General features: G+C 38.4%; 1 protein-coding gene across 6 annotated transcripts in view; it reads right to left on the bottom strand.

The window, feature by feature from the left end:
- Window positions 1-20,520, bottom strand: part of kmt2e (lysine (K)-specific methyltransferase 2E) — a 129,113-nt gene that overhangs the window by 63,781 nt on the left and 44,812 nt on the right. For 5 of the 6 annotated variants that reach the window (XM_043713858.2, XM_043713861.2, XM_043713859.2 and 2 more), the window contains exons 3-8: window positions 17,976-18,090; window positions 13,294-13,523; window positions 11,964-12,044; window positions 11,817-11,875; window positions 10,103-10,275; window positions 1,875-1,913 (exon numbers count right to left, since the gene is read on the bottom strand). In XM_043713858.2, the coding sequence (XP_043569793.2) occupies window positions 1,875-1,913; window positions 10,103-10,275; window positions 11,817-11,875; window positions 11,964-12,044; window positions 13,294-13,523; window positions 17,976-18,090 (697 nt within the window). The remainder of the gene's footprint in view (window positions 1-1,874; window positions 1,914-10,102; window positions 10,276-11,816; window positions 11,876-11,963; window positions 12,045-13,293; window positions 13,524-17,975; window positions 18,091-20,520) is intronic. The other variant, XM_043713857.2, reaches the window with a different exon arrangement.

The following is a 20,520-nucleotide window of genomic DNA, read 5'->3' on the forward strand; positions in this document are numbered from 1 at the left end:
TGTTAGAGTGAAGGGCAAGGCTAGTAGGTGTACAGAATGGATGACTACAGAAATTAAGGCTTTTGTCAACAAAAAGAAGTATATGTCAGGTATAGACAGCAGAGATCGAGGGATTATATAAAGGCATTAGGAGTACACTTATGAGGGAGATCAGGAGGGCAAAAAGGGAACGTCACATAGCTTTGGCAAATAGGGTTAAGGGGAATCCAAAGGTTTTCTACAAATACATTAAGGCAAAAAAGGGCAACTAGGGAGAGAATATGGCCCCTCAAAGAACAGCAAGTCAGCCTACATGTGGAATTGCAGGAAATGGGGGAGATACTAAATGATCATTTTGGATCAATGTTTACTGTGGAGGAGGAGATGGAAGATAAAGATCATGGATAAATAAATAGCGACATCTTGAAAAATGTCCATGTTGCAGAGGTGGTGGTGTTGGACATCTTAAAACGCATAAAGGTAGATAAATCTCCAGGAGTTTATCATCAGGTGTACCCTAGGACTTTGTGGGAAGCTTGGGAAGTGTTTGCTGTGTCCCTTGCTGAGATATTTGTATGATCAATAGCCACAGGTGAGGTGCGAGAAGACTGGAGGTTGGCCAATGTTGTACCACTATTTAAGAAAGATGGTAAGGAAAAGCCAGGGAACATAGACCAGTGAGCCTGACATCGGTGGTGGTAATCCTAAGGGACAGGATTTACATGTATTTGGAAAGGCAGTGACTGATTAGGGATAGTCAATATGACGGGGGAAGTTGTGTCTCACTGAGATGATTGAGTATTTTGAAGAATTAACGAAGAGGATTGATGAGGGCATAGCGGTGGACTTCATCAATATGGACTTCAGTAAGACGTTCAACAAGGTTCCTCATGTTAGACTAGTTAACAAGACTAGATTACGTGCAATAAAGAGATAACTAGCCATTTGGATACAGAACGAGCCCAAAGGGTAGAAGACAGAGGGTGGTGGTGGTGGAGGGTTTTTTTTCAGACTGGAGGTCTGTGGCCAATGGTGAGCCACAAGGGTTGGTGCTGGTCCACTGTTTTTGTCCTTTATATAAATGATTTGGTTGTGAACATAGGAGGTATTGTTAATAAGTTTGCAGATGACACCAAATTAGAGATGTATGCACAGTGAAGAGAGTTACTTCAGAGTACAATGGGATCTTGATCAGGTGGGCCAATGAGCCAAAGAGTGGCAGGTGGAGTTTAGATAAATGCAAGGTGCTGCATTTTGGAAAGGCAAATCAGGGCAATTCTGGTCTCCCTCCTGAAGGAACAATTTTGTGAATCTTGAAAGATTTCAGTAAAGCTTTACAAGAATGTTGCCAGGTTTGGAGGGTCTGAGATGGAGGGAGAGGCTGAATAGGCTGGGGCTATTTTCCCTGAAACATTGTAGGCCAAGGGTTGATCTTAAAGAAGTTTGTAAGATCATGAGAGGATAGGATAATCATAGGATAAATAGATACGGTATTTTCCCCAGGGTGGGAGAGTCCAAAACGAGAGGGCATATGTTCAAGGTGCGAGAGGACAGATTTAAAAGGGACCTAAGGGTCAACTTTTTTACGCAGAGGGTGCGTGTATGGCTTGAGCTGCCAGAGGAAGTGGTGTTGGCTGGTACAATTACAACATTTAAAAGGTATCTGGATGGGTGTATGAAGAACAAAGTTTGAGGGGGATATGGCCAAATGCCGGCAAATGCCACTAGATTTATAATAGGGTATCTGGTCAGCGTAGACGAATTGGACCAGAAGGTCTCCTTCCATGCTGTTTATCTCTATGACTCTATTTTAATTGTGTATACATATGGAGGTGCACAGTCTTTTTATAATATTCAACATATAAGATCAATGTAATAGCATAAATTCTTCTTACCTTTACTCTTGAAGATTTTCTGGATCCTTCTCGGAAAGGCTGAAAGATATGAAATTTATCTATTTACTTAATAGAAGCCATGTATTAGAACATGCAAGATGTCTCTCCTCTCCTCTTGGCTTTATGCTTTATCATTGCTCAGTGCTCTTCCCAACCAAATTAAGATTTCCATTTCACAATTTTGTAAAGCAATAATATGAATACCATTTGTACAGGGTTTCCCATGAAGCTCTGATCTGATTAATTCTTTTATTTTAGCAGAATTCTCATTGGTGACCAGGTTTAGAAACACTAGTAGACCACGTCGAAGACTGGTTATTTAATATTTCTGCAACAGCAATGCATTTGAGACCTCAATTTGAAAGGTAACCCAAAATGCCACAGCACAAATCAAGTCGGTGTAATTCTTAGAAATCTCCAAGATCATGAAAGCAAGCAACTGTGTAAAATCCAAACTCTCTTCATGTGTCTGCTTTTTCATCTACCACTTCTATATCCTATTTTCATTTTCCTCATTCCAGTTATACATTTTGTCTTTAAACATTAAATTTTTATTTTCTATTTGCCCTTCTCTCTTTCTTGACCTTCATCCCTCAAGAGTACCTATAATGAAAAGTATACTTTCTAACTAGACAGAAATAATGATTTGTTCAATTACATTTCCTGCTTTTACATACATTTTGCTGAACATAGTCTTAACATTATCAAACCAAATGATTAATTATACAAACAAAATAGAACATACTCTTAAAGAGGCTATTATCATCAAATTGAGTTCCTCAAATCTCAAGGACAGAAAGCACACTGGCCACAGCAATATTGCTGGACTCAGCAAAAACCACAAAACGTACATGACAATTTCAGATGTCCCTAACATTTTCTCCGAGGTAACACACAACAGCATCCAGCAGATTAAATTTTTGATTGGTTTTGCATGGAACGTAAGCCTGGATTGAATTCAACCATGCAACCTTGCTAACCAGAAGGATGAGTCGTACAAGTGGCCCAATCACTTGCACAGAGAAAGAACAGCTTTCCCCATTTCTGTATGACAGAATTCAAATCTTCACAACTAAATGTTCATGTAAGCCCTTGCTGGGGGCAAGAGAAGAGAGGAAAAAAATAAATAAATATCCTATCCCTGTAAAAATTTACAACCTAGATAGTCAGATGTGCAACAGTCTACAACTCTGTTAAAACACACCTGCAGTTTTAACACATGGAATCACCAGTGAAGCACCATTTAACAGCAATAAAGAAACAATAATGTGTTAAGCCAACGTAAAATGAAACCTAGGCTGGGAAAATTGAACATTAAGAATCAGGAAGATCATAGTTATTTATGCTAGGTAACTTTACACTAATTTATAAAGCTTCCAATTACAAACAGGCTTGAAAATTTATTAAAAGACAAACCTTGAATTCCTGAGGACCTCTGTATTCAACAGAATAACACAAAAACAACTGCAGTATTTGCCATAGATTTTGGAAGCAATTAGAGAGTTGCACCCCAAACTGATGATCAAAGGAGTGCTAAATTGAGGCCGTCAGCACAGAAAAGTAGGTCAATTACCAAAGCTGTTCGGATTTACTTTCTAGCCACGGATTTATTTACAATAACAACTTGGTGTATTAAAACAAAATTCTTCTTGTTCATTCCTCTGGTTCATTTGCAAATTCATCTTAAATCTGATTACTGACCATTCATCACTGGGAGTAATTTCTCTTTCATTTCTTCTTTGAAAATTTATTTGGGACATCCATATTTGGGAGCATTCCCTGCTCAAAGAAGAACCATCCCAGCTTCAGCACTCCTTCCACATATTAAGTCCTCCATTACTGGTGTTTAGTCTATTAAATCCCCACTGTTCTCTCCAAAGTCTTGATATCTTCCTAAAAATCTGAAGCCAGAATTAGAGACAATATTCTAAGCTGCGGCCTACCAGTGATTTATCAGTGTAACTTTTTAAAAAAAACTCATTGTTCTATTTCTAAAACCAAAGATTTTGGAAACCTTCAAAAGTAGCCTTAAGATACCAGAATTATCTTCAAATGTGGGCACTATTTTATTTCTAAATACTATATTTCTGTTTCAAACATGCTATCCCTTATGTTACAACACAGTAGTTGCAGACAGGCTGTACAGATTATTACTTTTGTACAAAGATCCTTCTAATGTGATTGTCATATTAATTTATAAAGTGTTTTAATGTTGATGATTTACATACAGCAGTAAACTTAAATATCAAGGCTGAACTTGAAAAATAATGTTGTTCAAAATTAGAGTGGCTTTACAATTGAGTACAACAAACATGACTTCCCCATTACTGCTTTATTATGTCAAACAGTAGAGCCATGTTCACTAATCTCTGAAGAACCTATCACAGTTAGTTTCAGGTAAACTGATGGCAACTGAGAAAGTTTGCAACAGAATAAAGCCTTCAGCTGCGAAGTGTAAGACAGGCAAAAGAACTGCATTAAATAATGAGGAGGCTTGCACAGAAATATTCCTTGTATGTCAAACATAACTGCAGCAGTGTTGCCCAATACACCAAGTTTTACTTTCTTCATTACTGTTCACAAGTTCAGTGCCAAACAGGTGTTTTAAAACAAAAAGTAGAAATTTCCATCTCAACACCATGGAAACACCAAGATGGCAACGACAGGAGCCAATCTGTATCTCTGGATTACCAAAGCAGTAGGTCATTACCACTATGTCACCACCTCCCCATAAATTCTGCTTCTGCTCCATTTCCAGATTGGTATGCAAGAGAGAGGAAGGACAAAAAAAAAAGTAGAGGGCAATATATCATCAAAGACATCTGAGCAACATCAGGTTTGGGCTGTACTCACGGGTCAGACAATTCTCATCTCCAGCAAGAAAGAACCACCTCCTTTGAAATGTGGCTTTCAAGCAGAGCACCAATTAGGGGGTTAGAAAGATCATCAGATGCTAAACATACCAAGTGGGAAAGCAAGTTTATTACACATATGCGAGTCACATATTTTATTCCAGTAAATATTATCACAGACAGATCTCCTGAGGACATTCTGCTAGCATGCATTTTGACGGGTATATACGAGACAGAAGCTCAGTGTCGATGTTGTTTCTACAGCCAGAAAGGGTGCATTCCATCAAAGCAGGGTGCCCCTTGATCCCAAACTAATGTGGAAGATTTTCTTTTCTTCTGCAAAGGGGTGAGTGAATGCTGTCTGGAGCCATTTGATTGTGGCAATGGTCTCTTCCATTTCTTGGTTGGTTTGCATAGTAGTGGTTATCCTGTGCAAATATTGTAATATCCTAGGTTCCAGTCCATCCTGATAGTATCAGTTCTGTTGTGCACAGCATTTTGATTCTAACATAATTAGAATAGTATATAAACTCCCTGAAGGAGCTTTTGTGGTGCAGTAGTAGTGTCTCTACCTCTGGCCAGAAGGCTTGGGTTCAAGTCTCATTTGTTCCATAACCACCACCACTGATGTGCAGTGGCAGCAGTACCATTTAATAAATGCACTGTAGAAATTCAAAAGGTTCCTTTGATAACATCTTCCAAAGCTGCAACTGCCATCACTTAGAAGGATTTCAGCTCCCTGCAAAGCCACACACAATTATCTCATGGAACTATATCATTGCTATTTTGCTGTTGGTGCAAATCCTGGAACTCCCTCCCTAATAGCATTTAGCTTATGCATATCACATGGATCGCAGCAGTTCAAAGAACGCATCTTACCAGCAATGTCCAGATCCCATTAAAGAATGAAAAAAACATTCATTTGCTTGCCACAAAACTTGACCATGACTGTTCACAATTTTTACCAACAACGATTTTTGAAAATGATAGAACAGGCTGAATGATATCAATATGGTCTTGCCCACTGTATCAACAAATATTCACAATTGAGTACAGTGATAGGAGACTATTTAATATAGAAGTCCAGATTTGCCCAAGCAGATTCTATAGCAAAAACGTTTTCCCACCTGCCTTTTTTAAAAACGTGGCTAAAACCTGAGCGTTATAAATGCTTGACTTAATAAAGAAATTAAACTCATGTGCAGTAACAGAAAATCACTTGCACAGCACATTACATTCCACTGTAAAACAATGACAGATGGGAAAATGTTTACAACAAATCATTTTAACATTATTAGAGAAAGAAAATTAGTATTGTGGTTGTATCTACACCAGATGGATTGCAACAATTCAAGAAGGCAACTCACAAACACCCTCTCAAGGGCAACTAGGTACGGCAACAAATAATGACCTTGCCAGTGATACTCAGACCTCATTAAATATACATGATAAAAAGTCTAATTTCCTTTGCTCTGTTTCTATCTGTTTTCTCCAATTAGCAGTCAAAAGTACACTTACTTGTATGTACACTTTATTAACAAGCGATAGTTCATTAAACTAAAGAGTTCACCACTTACTTCTTCAATTCCCCAAACATCATCAATAGCCTCAGATGTTGGTTATTCACTGTCCGCCATGGAACAAAGAAGCTTTAGGGACCTCCTGAGACACAGTGATAGCGTTCCTACCCTGGACTGGGTGGCCCGAGTTCAAGTCACACCTGCTCCAGAAGTACGTAATAACATCTCTGACCAGGTTGATTAGAAAAATAGGAACAAAGGACCTTAAAAGGCTCATGTAGTCCAGTGATCACGTCCTGCTTGTCAGCCAGAAAGCTGGAGTTTAAGCCCCACCAGCTCTAGAGCTGTGTAATAACATCTCTGAACAAGTTGATTAGAAAATATCTAGAATAAAGAGTTTGTCTATGTCCATACTGGTCTGAAAATGTTCGATCGTGTCTCATCTCAGAAGTTAAGCAGACCCAGGTCTGGTCAATATTCGAATGGGAAACTGCATGAAAATAACAGGTGCAGTAAAATGGCTTTTGTGTCGTAGTGGTAATGTTCTTATCTCAGAGCTAGAAGGCTCAAGTTCCAGTTCCACCCACTACAGAGGTGGGCCATAACATCCATGGACAGGTTGACTAAAAAGAAATCTGGAACCAAGAGGGTGGGACTATTGTGGCATAGTGGTAATGGCCCTACCTCTGAGCCAGAAATCCAGGTTCATATCACACCTATTCATCGGCTCTGTTCCTATTTTTCTAACCAACCTGTGCATAAAGACATCTTTGATCAGGTTGATTAGGAATATCATGAACAAAATGCCTCTAAAGATTCCCAAATATTTTCATATATTATGAATTTTTCTATAAATATCAGAACCATCCAAAATTACAGTAGTACAGAGGAAACTTCATTATCCGAATACCAATTATCCGAAAATTGGATCATCCAAAAGAGATCTCCAGGTCCCAATGGAAACGTCACATCAAAGACTTGTTTCCAACAGTGATTAAACAGGCATTGTCTCCAAATGACTGTTCATACGCTCTCTCTCCTCACACTTTCCTTGGGGTTTTACACACTGGTATATCCTACCCAGGTTGGGAGGGCAGGATGAGTGTTGCACACGGTTGGGAGCAGCGGGGCAGTGTTGGATGGGGTTGGGGGGGGGGGGGGGGAAGCAGTGTTGCACGGGGTCGGAGTGGGGGGGGGGCAGTGTTGCACGGGGTCAGGAGTCGGGGGGTGGTGTGTTGCACGGGGTCGGAGTGGGGGGGGGGCAGTGTTGCACGGGGTCAGGAGTCGGGGGGTGGCGTGTTGCACGGGGTTGGGGGTGCGGGTTCGGTGTTCAGGGTGAGGGCAGTGTTGAACAGGGTTGGGGGTGTTGGGGATGAGGGCAGTGTTGAATGGGGTTGGGGACGGTGACCAGGGGTTTTGGGGTCATGGGGCGTGTTGCACGGAGGTGAGGGGAGGAGCTTGTGCTCTGTGTGCTGCTGCTAGTCTCCTGAACGGGGAGCAGACTTTAAAAGCTCCGAGCCCCAAAGGAAAGGCATTTGATCAATTAACCGAATAATCGATTATCCGACCGAAATAGTGCCCATCAAGTTCGGATAATCGAGGTTCCCTTGTATGTACCTCCTTTCAGGTAAAGGTCTCATCATCTATCTTGAAATAAAAAGGATATCTGACAACTATTTTATTGTAGTTAGCTAAGTTCAAGGTTTGTGAGAAGATTTGTAGCTCATTGTTGTGGTTCCGTTCGTCGAGCTGGGAATATGTGTTGCCGACGTTTCATCCCCTGTCTAGGTGACATCCTCAGTGCTTGGGAGCCTCCTGTGAAGCGCTTCTGTGATGTTTCCTTCGGCATTTATATTGGTTTGTCTCTGCCGCTTCCGGTTGTCAGTTCCAGCTGTCTGCTGCAGTGGCCGGTATATTGGGTCCAGGTCGATGTGTTTGTTGATAGAATCTGTGGATGAGTGCCATGCCTCTAGGAATTCCCTGGCTGTTCTCTGTTTGGCTTGTCCTATAATAGTAGTGTTGTCCCAGTTGAACTCATGTTGCTTGCCATCTGCATGTGTGGCTACTAAGGATAGCTGATCGTGTCGTTTCATGGATAGTTGGTGTTCATGGATACGGATCGTTAGCTGTCTTCCTGTTTGTCCTATGTAGTGTTTTGTGCTACTATTATAGGACAAGCCAAACAGAGAACAGCCAGGGAATTCCTAAAGGCATGGCACTCATCCACAGATTCAATCAACAAACACATCGACCTGGACCCAACATACCGGCCACTGCAGCAGACAGCTGGAACTGACAACCGGAAGCGGCAGAGACAAATCAATACAAATGCCGAAGGAAACAATACAGAAGCGCTTCACAGGAGGCTCCCAAGCACTGACGATGTCACCTAGACAGGGGATGAAACATCTGCAACACAAATTCCCAGCTCGGTGAACAGAACCACAACAGTTAGCTAAGTATTGGGATTAGAACATATTCCATCTAACTTCTGCAATATCAATGAATTATCTCAATGTAACTGCAGTGCAAACTAAATGTGCACAGAATATGCAAAGATAGCACTCTTGTTTATGGTTTCCTTGCACAAGTTCAGCTCTGAAAAAAAGCCTATAGTGTAGACTTTCAGCTGGACAATCATGTTTCCAAAGTTATTTCTCTTTACAAAGCAGACAATGGGAGCTCAGAGACGCAGAAACTAAGTAGCCTTTGAGAACACTAAAAATAAAAGAAATACAATATTTGAAATCACTGAATCTGTATAGTTGGAAGCAGGCCATTCAGCCCATCAAGTCCAACCAATCCTCTTAAGAGCAGCCCACCAGACATGTCTCCTATCACTATAGCACTGCATTTCCCATGGCTAACCCACCTTGCCTACACACCCCTGGACACTATGGGCAATCCACCTAACCGGCACATCCGTGGACTGCCGGAGGAAACCCACGCAGGCATAGAGAGAATGCGCAGTCTCCCAAGGGTGGAATCAAACCCGGGTCCATGGCACTGTGAGGCAGTAGTGATAACCAAATCAGCCTTCATGCCAGCCCAAATAATTTTTATAAAAATTTCAAGGAGAGATAAATAGAAAAATACAGCAAAAATTAGAACTAAATAGGTAGGAAAAATTAAGGACATAAAAATCTGAGTATGCCATTCAGCTCCTTAAGCCTGTTCTGCTATTCAATTAGATCGTGGTTTGTTGTTCAACTCCATTTATCCAATTTTAACCTGAATCTCTTGACACATTTTACCTAACAAATGCTCATCACAGCCTTGAATATTTTAAATAACCCAACATTCACAACATTTTGGGGAAGAAAATTTCATATGTTCACTCGTCTTTGTGTAAAAACGTTCCCTGGCATTCCTGAATGACCTGACTCTAATTTCAAGATAGTTCCCCATTGACTAAACTCCGCGTTCAGAGTGAATATTTTCTGTGTATCTCAGGTATTGAATTTCTGCTGTTGAATTCTACTCTCACTTAAAACATCTTGATTAGGTCTGACATCAACTTTCTCAACTCAAGGGAATACAAGCCAAGTTTAAATTTTGGTATCAATTGAATGGTTTAACTTTATCCTTCTAATATGTGTGCAATTTTAATAAGTATTTCCATATTGCTACAGCAGCTGAACCAAGGAGGCTAAACTTTTTATTATTATTTGACACTTTGCTAATAGTAAACTAAATAATTCAGAGAACGCAAGATTTTCACAACATTCTACAATAATTTCTGTATATGATTTTACTGTCAATGTAACATATTTAATGCCCTAAGATTTCCAGTATAAAATGAGCTAGCTGTCAAATTATGCAGGCCTCTCTAGTGGAGGAAAACAAATCTACTTGCCTTTCTAGATTTTGCAGCAAACTGCTCCTTTTCTCCACTTTTCTTTCGCTTTTTCTCATTTACCTTTGTTACCCTAGTGGCGGTCAATGTGATCGTCGTAGGAGTCTGCTGAAAGGCAGTATATAGCTCCACAGGTACCTCATCTCCGCTTTCAGTTGCGCTGGTGTCTCCATCTATTTAAATTAAAATGAAAATCTTATAAAGCACTGTAATCAATATTTTTTCAAAACACATTATCCCTAATATTTTGCATAACAAACTGAGATTGAACTTTTGTTAAAAAAATTATAGAATAGAACCTCAATTGCCTTCATGTCAATTATTTGCCTTATCCAGTAGCAAGATTTTACTCAGCTGAAGGGAGGGTGGCAGAAATCAAGGATGTCAACAGCTTCTTTTTCGTCTAATTACTGTGCAACTACTGATTTTCAGATCAGTTCTTCCACGCAAGAATATATTTATAGAAACTGCGTGTTAATTTTAAAGACAAAAACATAAATAAATTGCTGGAAAAACTCAGCATGTCTGGCAGTATCTGTAGACAGAAATCGGAGGTTTCAGGTCAAGTGCTCCTTCCTCAGATCTGATTTCTATCCACAAATGCTGTCAGAGCTGCTGAGCTTTTCCAGCAATTTCTATTTTTGTCTCTGATTTACAGTTCTTTTGGTTTTTGTTCATTTTAAAGTCAGCCATTTAATTATGTCAAATGAAGTTCTGAGATTGCCACTGGTCTGTAGCTCTGCCTCATGAAATCACAGGTAAGGAAATGACAGAGTAATCAAATCAATTGCTTAGTGCGAAGTTGCAATGTTAAACCTATATTGAGGTTTATATCACTGAATGAAAGCAATCAAACGTTTAGCAATTTGTTGTTCTCAATTATCCACCAATTGGCATTTTTGCAGTACATTGCAAGATATGGTTGTAAGCTGTCTTTATTATGCTAGATGATCGAGGTTATACTTTATAAAAAAATCAATACTGCAAATCTGACCCTGTCACACATGCATGTGAGCACATTCTTAATTTGATACTGATAAATGGAGACACATTTAACTAAAGAATAAATAAGACAACTATTTCAGTTGTCATAATGTAGAAGTTTATTTCATGTATAAAACCAGATTAAAATAAAACGTTCCACACAAAAAAAACTAACTGATAGAAACACACAAGATAAACTTACCTCCCAAAACAACACATTAAAGTCTTCATAGCTTTTTGTCAGGGATTCAGCAATTAAAACAATTCATGCTACTATATGCAATATCTTAAATAGTAGGATTGAAGTCACAATGTGCAACTGTACCAGATTATCACTTTCCAAAATTGTGTTCTTGTATTTCATATCTGTTTCATAACTTAGAATGGAATACATAAAAGAATGAAGGACTGCCAGGGATATTCATGAAGTATTTTGACTCATTAGTAAGAGCGTAGATAGTGTACACCAATGAAAAACAAATAGCTACAAAGTGTTTTTGAATATTTGAGCTAATAGCAATCAGTGCAATATCAAAATCACTTTGTTAGAAATATAAAAGCTATATTTCAGTTGTCATAATGTAGAAGTGTGAGTGGTGTGGTTTAGATTACAAGTTGGAACTAATTCTCCAACTGGTGGTTTGTTTCTGAAGAGCATGCAAGTGGTTCTCAGGGCTTCAATATTAAAATCCAGTTACAACGTTTCTCCTCATCATATATTCACACATACCTGACATATTTTCCCTTTTCTTTGTTTGTAGCAACACAGCTCTGTCTCTATCCAAACACCTGGAGGGACAGCATTACAGTTATCCGAGATTTATGAACAATTTTACAATCATTTTAAAAAGAGTTCTCTCAGATATACTGTACTCACCGAGGCTGACAACGATCACAAAGATATGTTTCTGGAATATGCTGTCTATCGATACCCATACAATCTATGTGCTGCCAAACACTAAGAAAATAATTAAAGGAACACATTCAATTGAAAACTTCATTGTCAAAACTAAGCATTATTGCATAATAGCATTATATAATAATTTTGTCCCAAATCAATACCTATCTTTTTGATTATTTCATCTGTTGCCATTCAAATCAATTGTTTACTAATTTTCGTTTTTGATGATTTAAAAAAAAGCAATCATAACTTTGCATACTTCTTATATTTAAAATAAGAGGCTGCACAATGAATATAATGTTTGCCCTAATGAAAGCTCTAAATTATTTGCTGTATCAAGTCAGGGTTTAAGATATAAACCAAAGTCTTTAACAACCTATTCTCCATACTTTGCAGTTGCATCATTCTCATTATCATTCCCAGGGACTACTCATGCATAATTCATTAACAGCCCATTAAAGCTGGGTGAATTTACGTGAATTTTCATCACAACAATCAGTTTAAAAAAAGCAAACTCAACCTAATTATCTAATAAAGTATTTATCATTTGTTTTAAATCTTAAAATGTTACAACTTAAGTGTTCTAATTAAGTCAAGGGAGCGTTAAAAAAAAAAGTAAGTTTCAAACTAGCATATCTTACTGTGGACATCCCCTTGGGAGATATCCTAAAATTCTAAATTAGCATATTTTAAAAACATATTAGTAAGGAGCAGATGAGGCACTTGATTTTCTCAACATTTTTTTCTTTCTCTTCGATAATACATATCCACAGGCACTGGGAGCCTTTCTCAACTTTCCTGTGTTACTTTTATTCCTACGAGAACAAACGTGGATGTTACCTGTACCAAATTGCACATTGTGACCAGGAAAATGCAGGGTTACAGGAATAGGGTAGGGTGATAGGTCTGGGTGGGATGCTGTTCAGAGGGTTGGTGTAGACTTGATGGGCCAAATGGCTTGGCTCCACACGAGGAATTCTATGATTCTATAAACAAGTACACCATCAACAGTTTCTTAACCATTGGCAAAGTTTAGCTGCAACTGTCCTTACCACAGTAATTTTGACAGAGGAAGTCTGTTGTCAAACCATAACATGGGGTGCTGAGGCCAATTCTAGCAGCCTCACTAATGCCACATTTGAGGTCTGCGAATATAGCATAAACCTGATCCAATTCTGGTCTGTGTGACTAAAGTGAACAAACCCGACTTTTGAAGACCTCTGTAGCAGCTTTTATAAAAAAAAACAAAATTACACTGCTAAGTGAATGAACACAAAGATAAAAGGTTTGATTGTTGCATGCCTACCTGCATTTATCACAACAGATCATGTATCCATCATCATGGGTAAATCCACAGATGCACCTGGTAACATCTGTGCCATAGCTTCCATCCTCAGAAGTGCTGATTGTCGTGGCACTGGAAGTCTCATCAAAATTAGCTGTGGTGAATATGCTCACCTCATTCTTGCCTATTACGACAGTTGGAGGGGGTGAAGCTGGGGGTGTTGGCGGAGGACGAGCACCATAATTGTGGTCCTGAAATTGTTGAAGGAATAGTGAAATTTCAATGCACACAACGATCAAGTAATTAGGAGCGTAAACAAAATATTATGTTAGACAAGAAGAACTGATTACAAAAATAGGTGATTATGCTGTAGATGTACAGAACGTTCATGAGACCACATCTGAAGAACTATGCACAGTACTGGTTTACCTGAAATAAAGGAGGATGTAAATGCCTTGGGACCCTTTTACAGGAGGTTTACTATCTAATACTGGAATGAGCAGTTATCTTACAAGGAAATGTCGAGCAAGCTAGGTTTGTATCTGCCTTGTTTAGAAGAGTAAGAGGTGACTTGACTGAAGCATATGACATGTTAAGGGGTCTTGATAAGGTGAAAGTGAATCAGATGTTTTCTTTTGAGGGAGAATCTTGAAATACTGGTCACTGTTTAAAACTAAGGAGTTTCCCATTTAAAAGAAAGGTGAGGAGAAATTATTTCTAATGGAGGGTAGAACCTTTGCCAGAAGACTCTATTCATCAAAAGGCAGATGAAGCAGAGTCTTCGAATTTTTCTTTGTAATGCAGGAGTACACATTCTTGATTAGCAACAGGGTGAAAGGTTACTCGAAAGTGTAGCTTGGAATTTAGACTAGACTAATCAGATCAGCCAGTTTTATTGAATGGCTGAGAAGGCTCAAGGGATCAGGTCCTGAGTCAAATATTTTTCCTCTAAATTGTTTAGCTAAATTATTTTTGCTCAAAGGAAACTACTGTTTAGGAATGAATCCAGTATTAGCATCACAAGTCCAAAAGTCAGAGTCATACAGTATGGAAACAGACCCTTCAGTCCGACTCATCTGCACTTACCAGGCATCACAATCGGACTGTCACATTGCCAACATTTGGCCCATATTCCTCTAAACGTTTCCTATTCATATACCCATCCAGATGCCTTTTAAACGCTGTAATGGTATCAATCTCTGCCACTTCTTCTGACAGCTCACTCCATACGTGCACCACCCTTTGCGTCAAAAAGTTACCCATCAGGTTCCTTTTTAAATCTTTCTCCTCTCACCTAAAACCTATGTCCTCTAGTTTTGGACGCCTCTGCCGTTGGGGAAAAAAAAACTCAACTTTTTATCCCATCCATGCCCCTCATGATTTTATAAATCTCTTTCAGGTCACCCCTCAGCCTCTGTGCTCCAGGGAAAAAAAGCCCCAACCCAATCCGCCTCTCTCTTTAACTCAAATCCACCACTCTCTGTACTCTCTCAAGTTTAACAACATTGTTTCTACAGAGGGCGACCACATTTGCATGCAGTATTCCAAAAGTGGCCTCAATGTCCTCAACAGCTGCAAAATGACATCCCAACCCGTATACTCAATTTTTTGACCAATGAGGACAAGCGTGGAGCTTTCAGTCACATAAAGAAACTCCTGTGATTCTGCTGTACCAATGCACCCAAACCCTGCCTTAGATTAACTAAAACAGTAGTGGCGAGTCATTTCAATTTAAATGCTTTTGTAGGTTGAAATGAGATTGCTAATTATTGTATAATTAGAAAGATCATTAAAGCTATCACGTGCAAAATTATTTCCCTATCTTAGAATAGATTTAAATGCAAGAATTGCCCCACCAGATCTTGTTACTGGTTCCCTGGCTACATAGGTTTTTCCTGGTGTGGAAATATTGAATAAAATTATTTGCATAAATGATGCCTTCACTGAGTCCCTTGCACTTACACACATACATAACACAGGTGCTGTGGGGGAAAATAAGCAGTACTGCTGAATAGCAACAGTGCAGGGGAGCAACCGGAAGAAACCAAAAAATAAATAGAATAGATTTAAATCTGGAGAGTTCCAGAGTCAAAAAGTGATTGTGCTAATCCAATGAATAATGCATTCTCCAACAATCAAGTTTCATTTATGAAGTCTTAAAGCACGGAGACAGACCCTTCAGTCCAACCAGTCCTTGCCACACGTACACCCAAATGAAACTAATCCCACCTGTCCGCTCCTGGCCCATATTCCTCGAAATCTTTCCTATTCATGTACTTATTCTGAGGATCTGAAACCTGAATACAGGCTGAGGTAACTCGTTGTTGTCAGGAACAACCACTTAACAGATGCTCTTAATAATTTAGGTGGCAATAAAATGGCTTCTCAATGCAAATATGACAAAATGGCTGCTACAGATGCATAACAGACTAACAACAGTCTGCTTCAACAGAGATTAGCGACAGTGCTCCCTTTACAGAATAGAAATAACTAGACTAGATAAGACATTACTGGGCATTCTAATGGACCTTCAAATGCAGGTGCAATGGCTCAATTAGTGAGATAAGGGTGGCCTGAGTGTTGGAAAACAAAGTTGGTTCCCAGGAAATATCACTAGACCAAGTAACTGTCAAATAAAGCAATATTGTGCATTGATTGGTAATTGTCTGAATGTACTATGCAATCATGGCCTGTACATTTGAGAAAAGTATAAAAATGTCTTTGTTTTAAGCCATGTGTGCAGATCCTCCGAGGAATATGGATGCACACAACCTCTGTGTTTCCAGATGCTCTGTACCCGGCCTTAAGAAGAAATAAAGAATGAAGTCTTCAAGAAACAGACAGATTGTGAGTGGTAATTGACAGATCACGGAACAGAGAGACAACCCCCCCCTCCCCCAAAACCCCTGGCGATCCAGATCTTCAAACCAAATGTCTTTTAAACACTAATGTATCTGCATTCACCTACTTTCTCGGAAAGCTCATACCACACACAAACCACCGTGTGTATAAAAATATCGTCTCTCATGTCTTTTCTCAATCTCTCTCCTCTTACCTGAAAAATGCGCCCCCTCATCTTGAAATCCCCCATCCTAGGAAAGAGACAACTACTATTATCTATACCCCTCTTTATTTTATAAACTTTTATAGATCATCTCTCAATCTCCTCCACTCCAGTGGAAAAGTCCCAGCCTATCTCAAATCTTCCCATACCTGACAGCATCTTGATAAATCTCTTCTGAACCATCTCTAGCTTAATAATATTGTTCCCACAACTGGGCAACTAGAACTGGGCAGTGTGTTTCACAAGAGGCCTAACCAATATCCGGGACAACATGACCTCCCAACTCCTATACTCAAAGGACAGAGCAATGAAAGCAAGCATGCCAAATACTTTTTTTAAACCAGCCTGTCTATATGCGATGCAAATTTCAAAGAAACACGTACCTATATGCCTAGGTCCTTCAGTTCTACAAATTTCTGAAAAAGTGACACTACTGACAAGCAAAAACATCTTTCTAACCTAAGTGAAAAAGTGTACAATCATCATTAATTATCCTGGAACAAGTTTAACTGCACCAGAATACATTTTAAAACCTGGCGGTTAATTTTAACTGTCTGTTCAATTCAACTGCAATTGAGCTTTCAAAAATATAGATTTCATATAGGTCCACTCTAAACTCATTGCCTTTGCTCGTAAAAAAAACCTACATATTCAATGATGAGCAGGAATAAAATCCAGTTAAGGCAGATGTAAATGTAAATTTAAAGACAAACTTTTTTTTTTGAAGTTGAAAGTTATAAATTGAGTTAGCTCATGATTAAAAAAAAGTGTCATGTGAAGGAAGTGTGATGTGAAAAAAGTGGGGGATTATGAAAGAAAATTATAACACTTCATAATCTTATCCTTATCTGATGCCCATGAATGTAAATCTACAGTAGTATTTTTTTTCTGTATACAAAGGCATGGTGGCCAACTACAGAACCTTTCTGTCACCATAAGAAAGATGTGCACCTTAGTTATTCTGATTAAAACAGATCAACCAACAGGAAAGCCACAGAATGGCTTTCTGCTAAACTTTATTTCTTTTATAAAATTAGTCTACAGCAGTGAGAATAATCAAGCCAGGAAAACAATTTAAAGAACTATGTTCTGCAGAACTTTTATCAGGGGAATTCTAGAACATATCATCTGCTTCACAAAGAGCTCATTGTCATGCAGCAACTCATTTGAATCAAGTACACTTTACTTTCTGGTGCCCAAAGATGTGCACATATCAAATGTTGCATTACCCTTCTCTTTACCCAACAACTGGATGTTACACAAAGAAGAATTATCCATTAAAGTGACAAACCATTCCTTCCAAAAGGTTTGTACCAAGAAAACGCACACAAAAAACAAAACAGCTTTGACCGTTCAGTCACAAAAATCATTAAAAACTAAGCAGAAACTTAGACAGATGTTAATCAAGAATGCATTAATTTAGGTAAACCAATACATTACTATTAATAACAGATTTGGCAAAGCAGTAAAAGTTTACACAAGACGAAATGTCATGGTAATTTGCATTGTGTTAGATGGGCCAAGAAGCTGGTTTCTGATACAGCAGTATAACTTGCACTGTGGTTGTTAAGATTAGAAAAATTATGAGTTCGGATTTAACATGAAACAAAGTAGTGGTTTTATTAATTTAAAAACTTACTGCATAAGGCAAACCAATGTAACTGTGTGAATGATGAGAACTGCTGGTATATAACTGGTGCGGATAACTGTTCGACTTCTCTACCACCACAGGGCTTGCTTCTACAGATTCTGGTCTAGAAGAAAAAAATACATGGAAATATTCATTATGATCCAGATTTTTGCCAAATATATACTTTTTTCAACTGTAAATAATTAATACAGGTTGCACCTCAGTTTTAAAAAGGCACAAACAGAAGCAAGAATTGCACTAGAACTATTTTTTTTAATCTCTTTAATTGTGTTCCTAATTTTCTCCATAATTATGTGGTGGATGACAATTCTAAAGAAACATGTCGTGCCAGTGGGTCACCCTCACTAAGGGAAAAGTAGAAGCACTGCAGAATTTAGCACAGAAATGGTTAATTCTTTTTGACAATTTTGCATGTGAATTATGGACAAGTATGCACTTAAAGTTCCTACGAAACAAAACCAAGTTTAAGCAAAACAAAAATTAAACAATTATATGGTTCTTAATGAAACACTTAGTGAAACATAGTATACTTTTATGACTGTTTAACAAATTCAAGCACAACAACACAAGGCCAATTAAAGAAAAATCGAAAATAACACTCAAAATGAAGAATAACAACTGATTTTATTTTACCTCTAAGATATTATGTAATACATATTTTATTTAATTCCAATAAATCTGCTGCTAAATGTTCTAAGACCAGGGCTTGGTTGTTGAAAAAGATAAATGAATATAAAACAAATGGATAATCTTCATTCTTATATCAGTTACTCCAAAAGCTTCAATACAATCAAGTTCAAATTCAGACAATGGGATGGAAGTGATATTGCCACCAAGTACTGCCAACTGGATGCATGCTAACATTTCTCATTATGTATTTATTATATGCTGAAAGACATCTTTAAAGTGGACAAAACTGACATTTCCTATAAGCTGACAGCATATAGGAAGGTAGAGTTGAGACTGCAACCAAATCAACCATGATCTTATCAAATGACTGAGCAGGCTCGAAAGATCGAATGGCCAATTCATGCTCCCATGTAGAATATTAGTTTTCATCAAAAAAATACTGAAAAAGCCAAGTAGAAAATTGTCATAATGGTTTGCACTGGCAAGCATGTTAGATTAAAAAAGAAATTGGCAGTAGTCAGAAAGTGAAGAACCCTTATTAGTTGTGTGGTGTCATAATTCTGCCTGTTCGGCAAACAAACACTATTGTGCAGATTATCATAGTTGTTTCCAAGGAACTGCTCTGTCACTGATTCAAGAATGGCAGAAGAATTCACTTCAACATTAGCTTACAGTTGCTAACAGTGTGTAAAACCATAATTTACTGATAGATGCTTAGAGCACTACAAATTCAATGCTTTCAGTAGAAGCAGCATTACAGGCGACTCAACTGAGATCAAACACAAACAATGACAGATGACCTTAGGTGAGAACCTTAATTCTGCATGGGCGCAGATACTATTTGAATTCCCTTTAAATGTAAATTAGAGAACTGTGAAATCCTAATTACAGACAAACATGAAAACTGATGACTTAGCGGGAAAGTATGCTACTTTGCTTAGGAACAGAAGGGCCAAACAGGCCCATCAGCATTCAAATTGCAAATAGTGACACTCATCAAGAGCATGAAATCCAACTCTGTGACTAAGTTTGATGTCGGATGCAAACTTTTTATGCAAAATAATTAGAATACTGAGCAAACCTAGGTAACCTAATGGTTTTTCTCCCCCCAACAGCAAATACTCTAAGGATCGCTGTACTGTTGATAGAATGTGATCCAAAAATATTTACATGGTACAGTTCACAGAAGATTCAGGTTTTGATTAAATGCATTGCGAATTGCTGAAATGTTTTACTGTACTATATATCTTCCTGTGATGTTCTATCATGGTTTGACTGAATGTCAGAATAGTCCAAAGGGCTCAACTGCCTCTTGTTCCAATGTTCCATATTGTGCTGCTACATTAAAATCACTTCACAAGCTGCTAAATAATTACATCTTAAAAGAAAAGTTGTTAGAAGCTAAAAAAATTTTTGATCATATATAAAACATTACCAAACAATCTACAGGACTTTTCTCCATTGACTAAATTGGACGAAATAAAAATTATGAAATTAAAATCACTGTTTTAGGGAGTTTCTACCACTGAATCTTCTCCATCTCCTGAATGCATCAACTTCCCAATGAAATTCTGTTCCATAGAAGCCAATGCCCTCTGCCATCTCGTTCGAACACAGTTATTTTTCAGAGAGCCTTGATCAACTGTGAGAAAACTTTCATTTCTAAGCACATTTCTCACAGGGTTCATGGAGTCCAGGATAAGGAAAGGGAGCTCTGGTACATCTGTCCCCCCTAAACCAGAAATATTCAGGCAAACTGTAGTGATCCTATTTCCATCCTAGCAAACAACGTCAGACAAAGGGTCAATTCTGGGACCACAATGGTCTGTTTTACTCAACCACACATCAAGCGATTACAAAAACCTTTACACTCAAGTCATAGAGATGTACAGCATGCAAACAG

Source organism: Chiloscyllium plagiosum, unplaced genomic scaffold (genome assembly GCF_037043375.1).
Source record: "Chiloscyllium plagiosum isolate Xiang-an unplaced genomic scaffold, Cpla_swu_hap1 HiC_scaffold_23, whole genome shotgun sequence".
In the NCBI taxonomy this organism is placed as follows: domain Eukaryota; kingdom Metazoa; phylum Chordata; class Chondrichthyes; order Orectolobiformes; family Hemiscylliidae; genus Chiloscyllium; species Chiloscyllium plagiosum.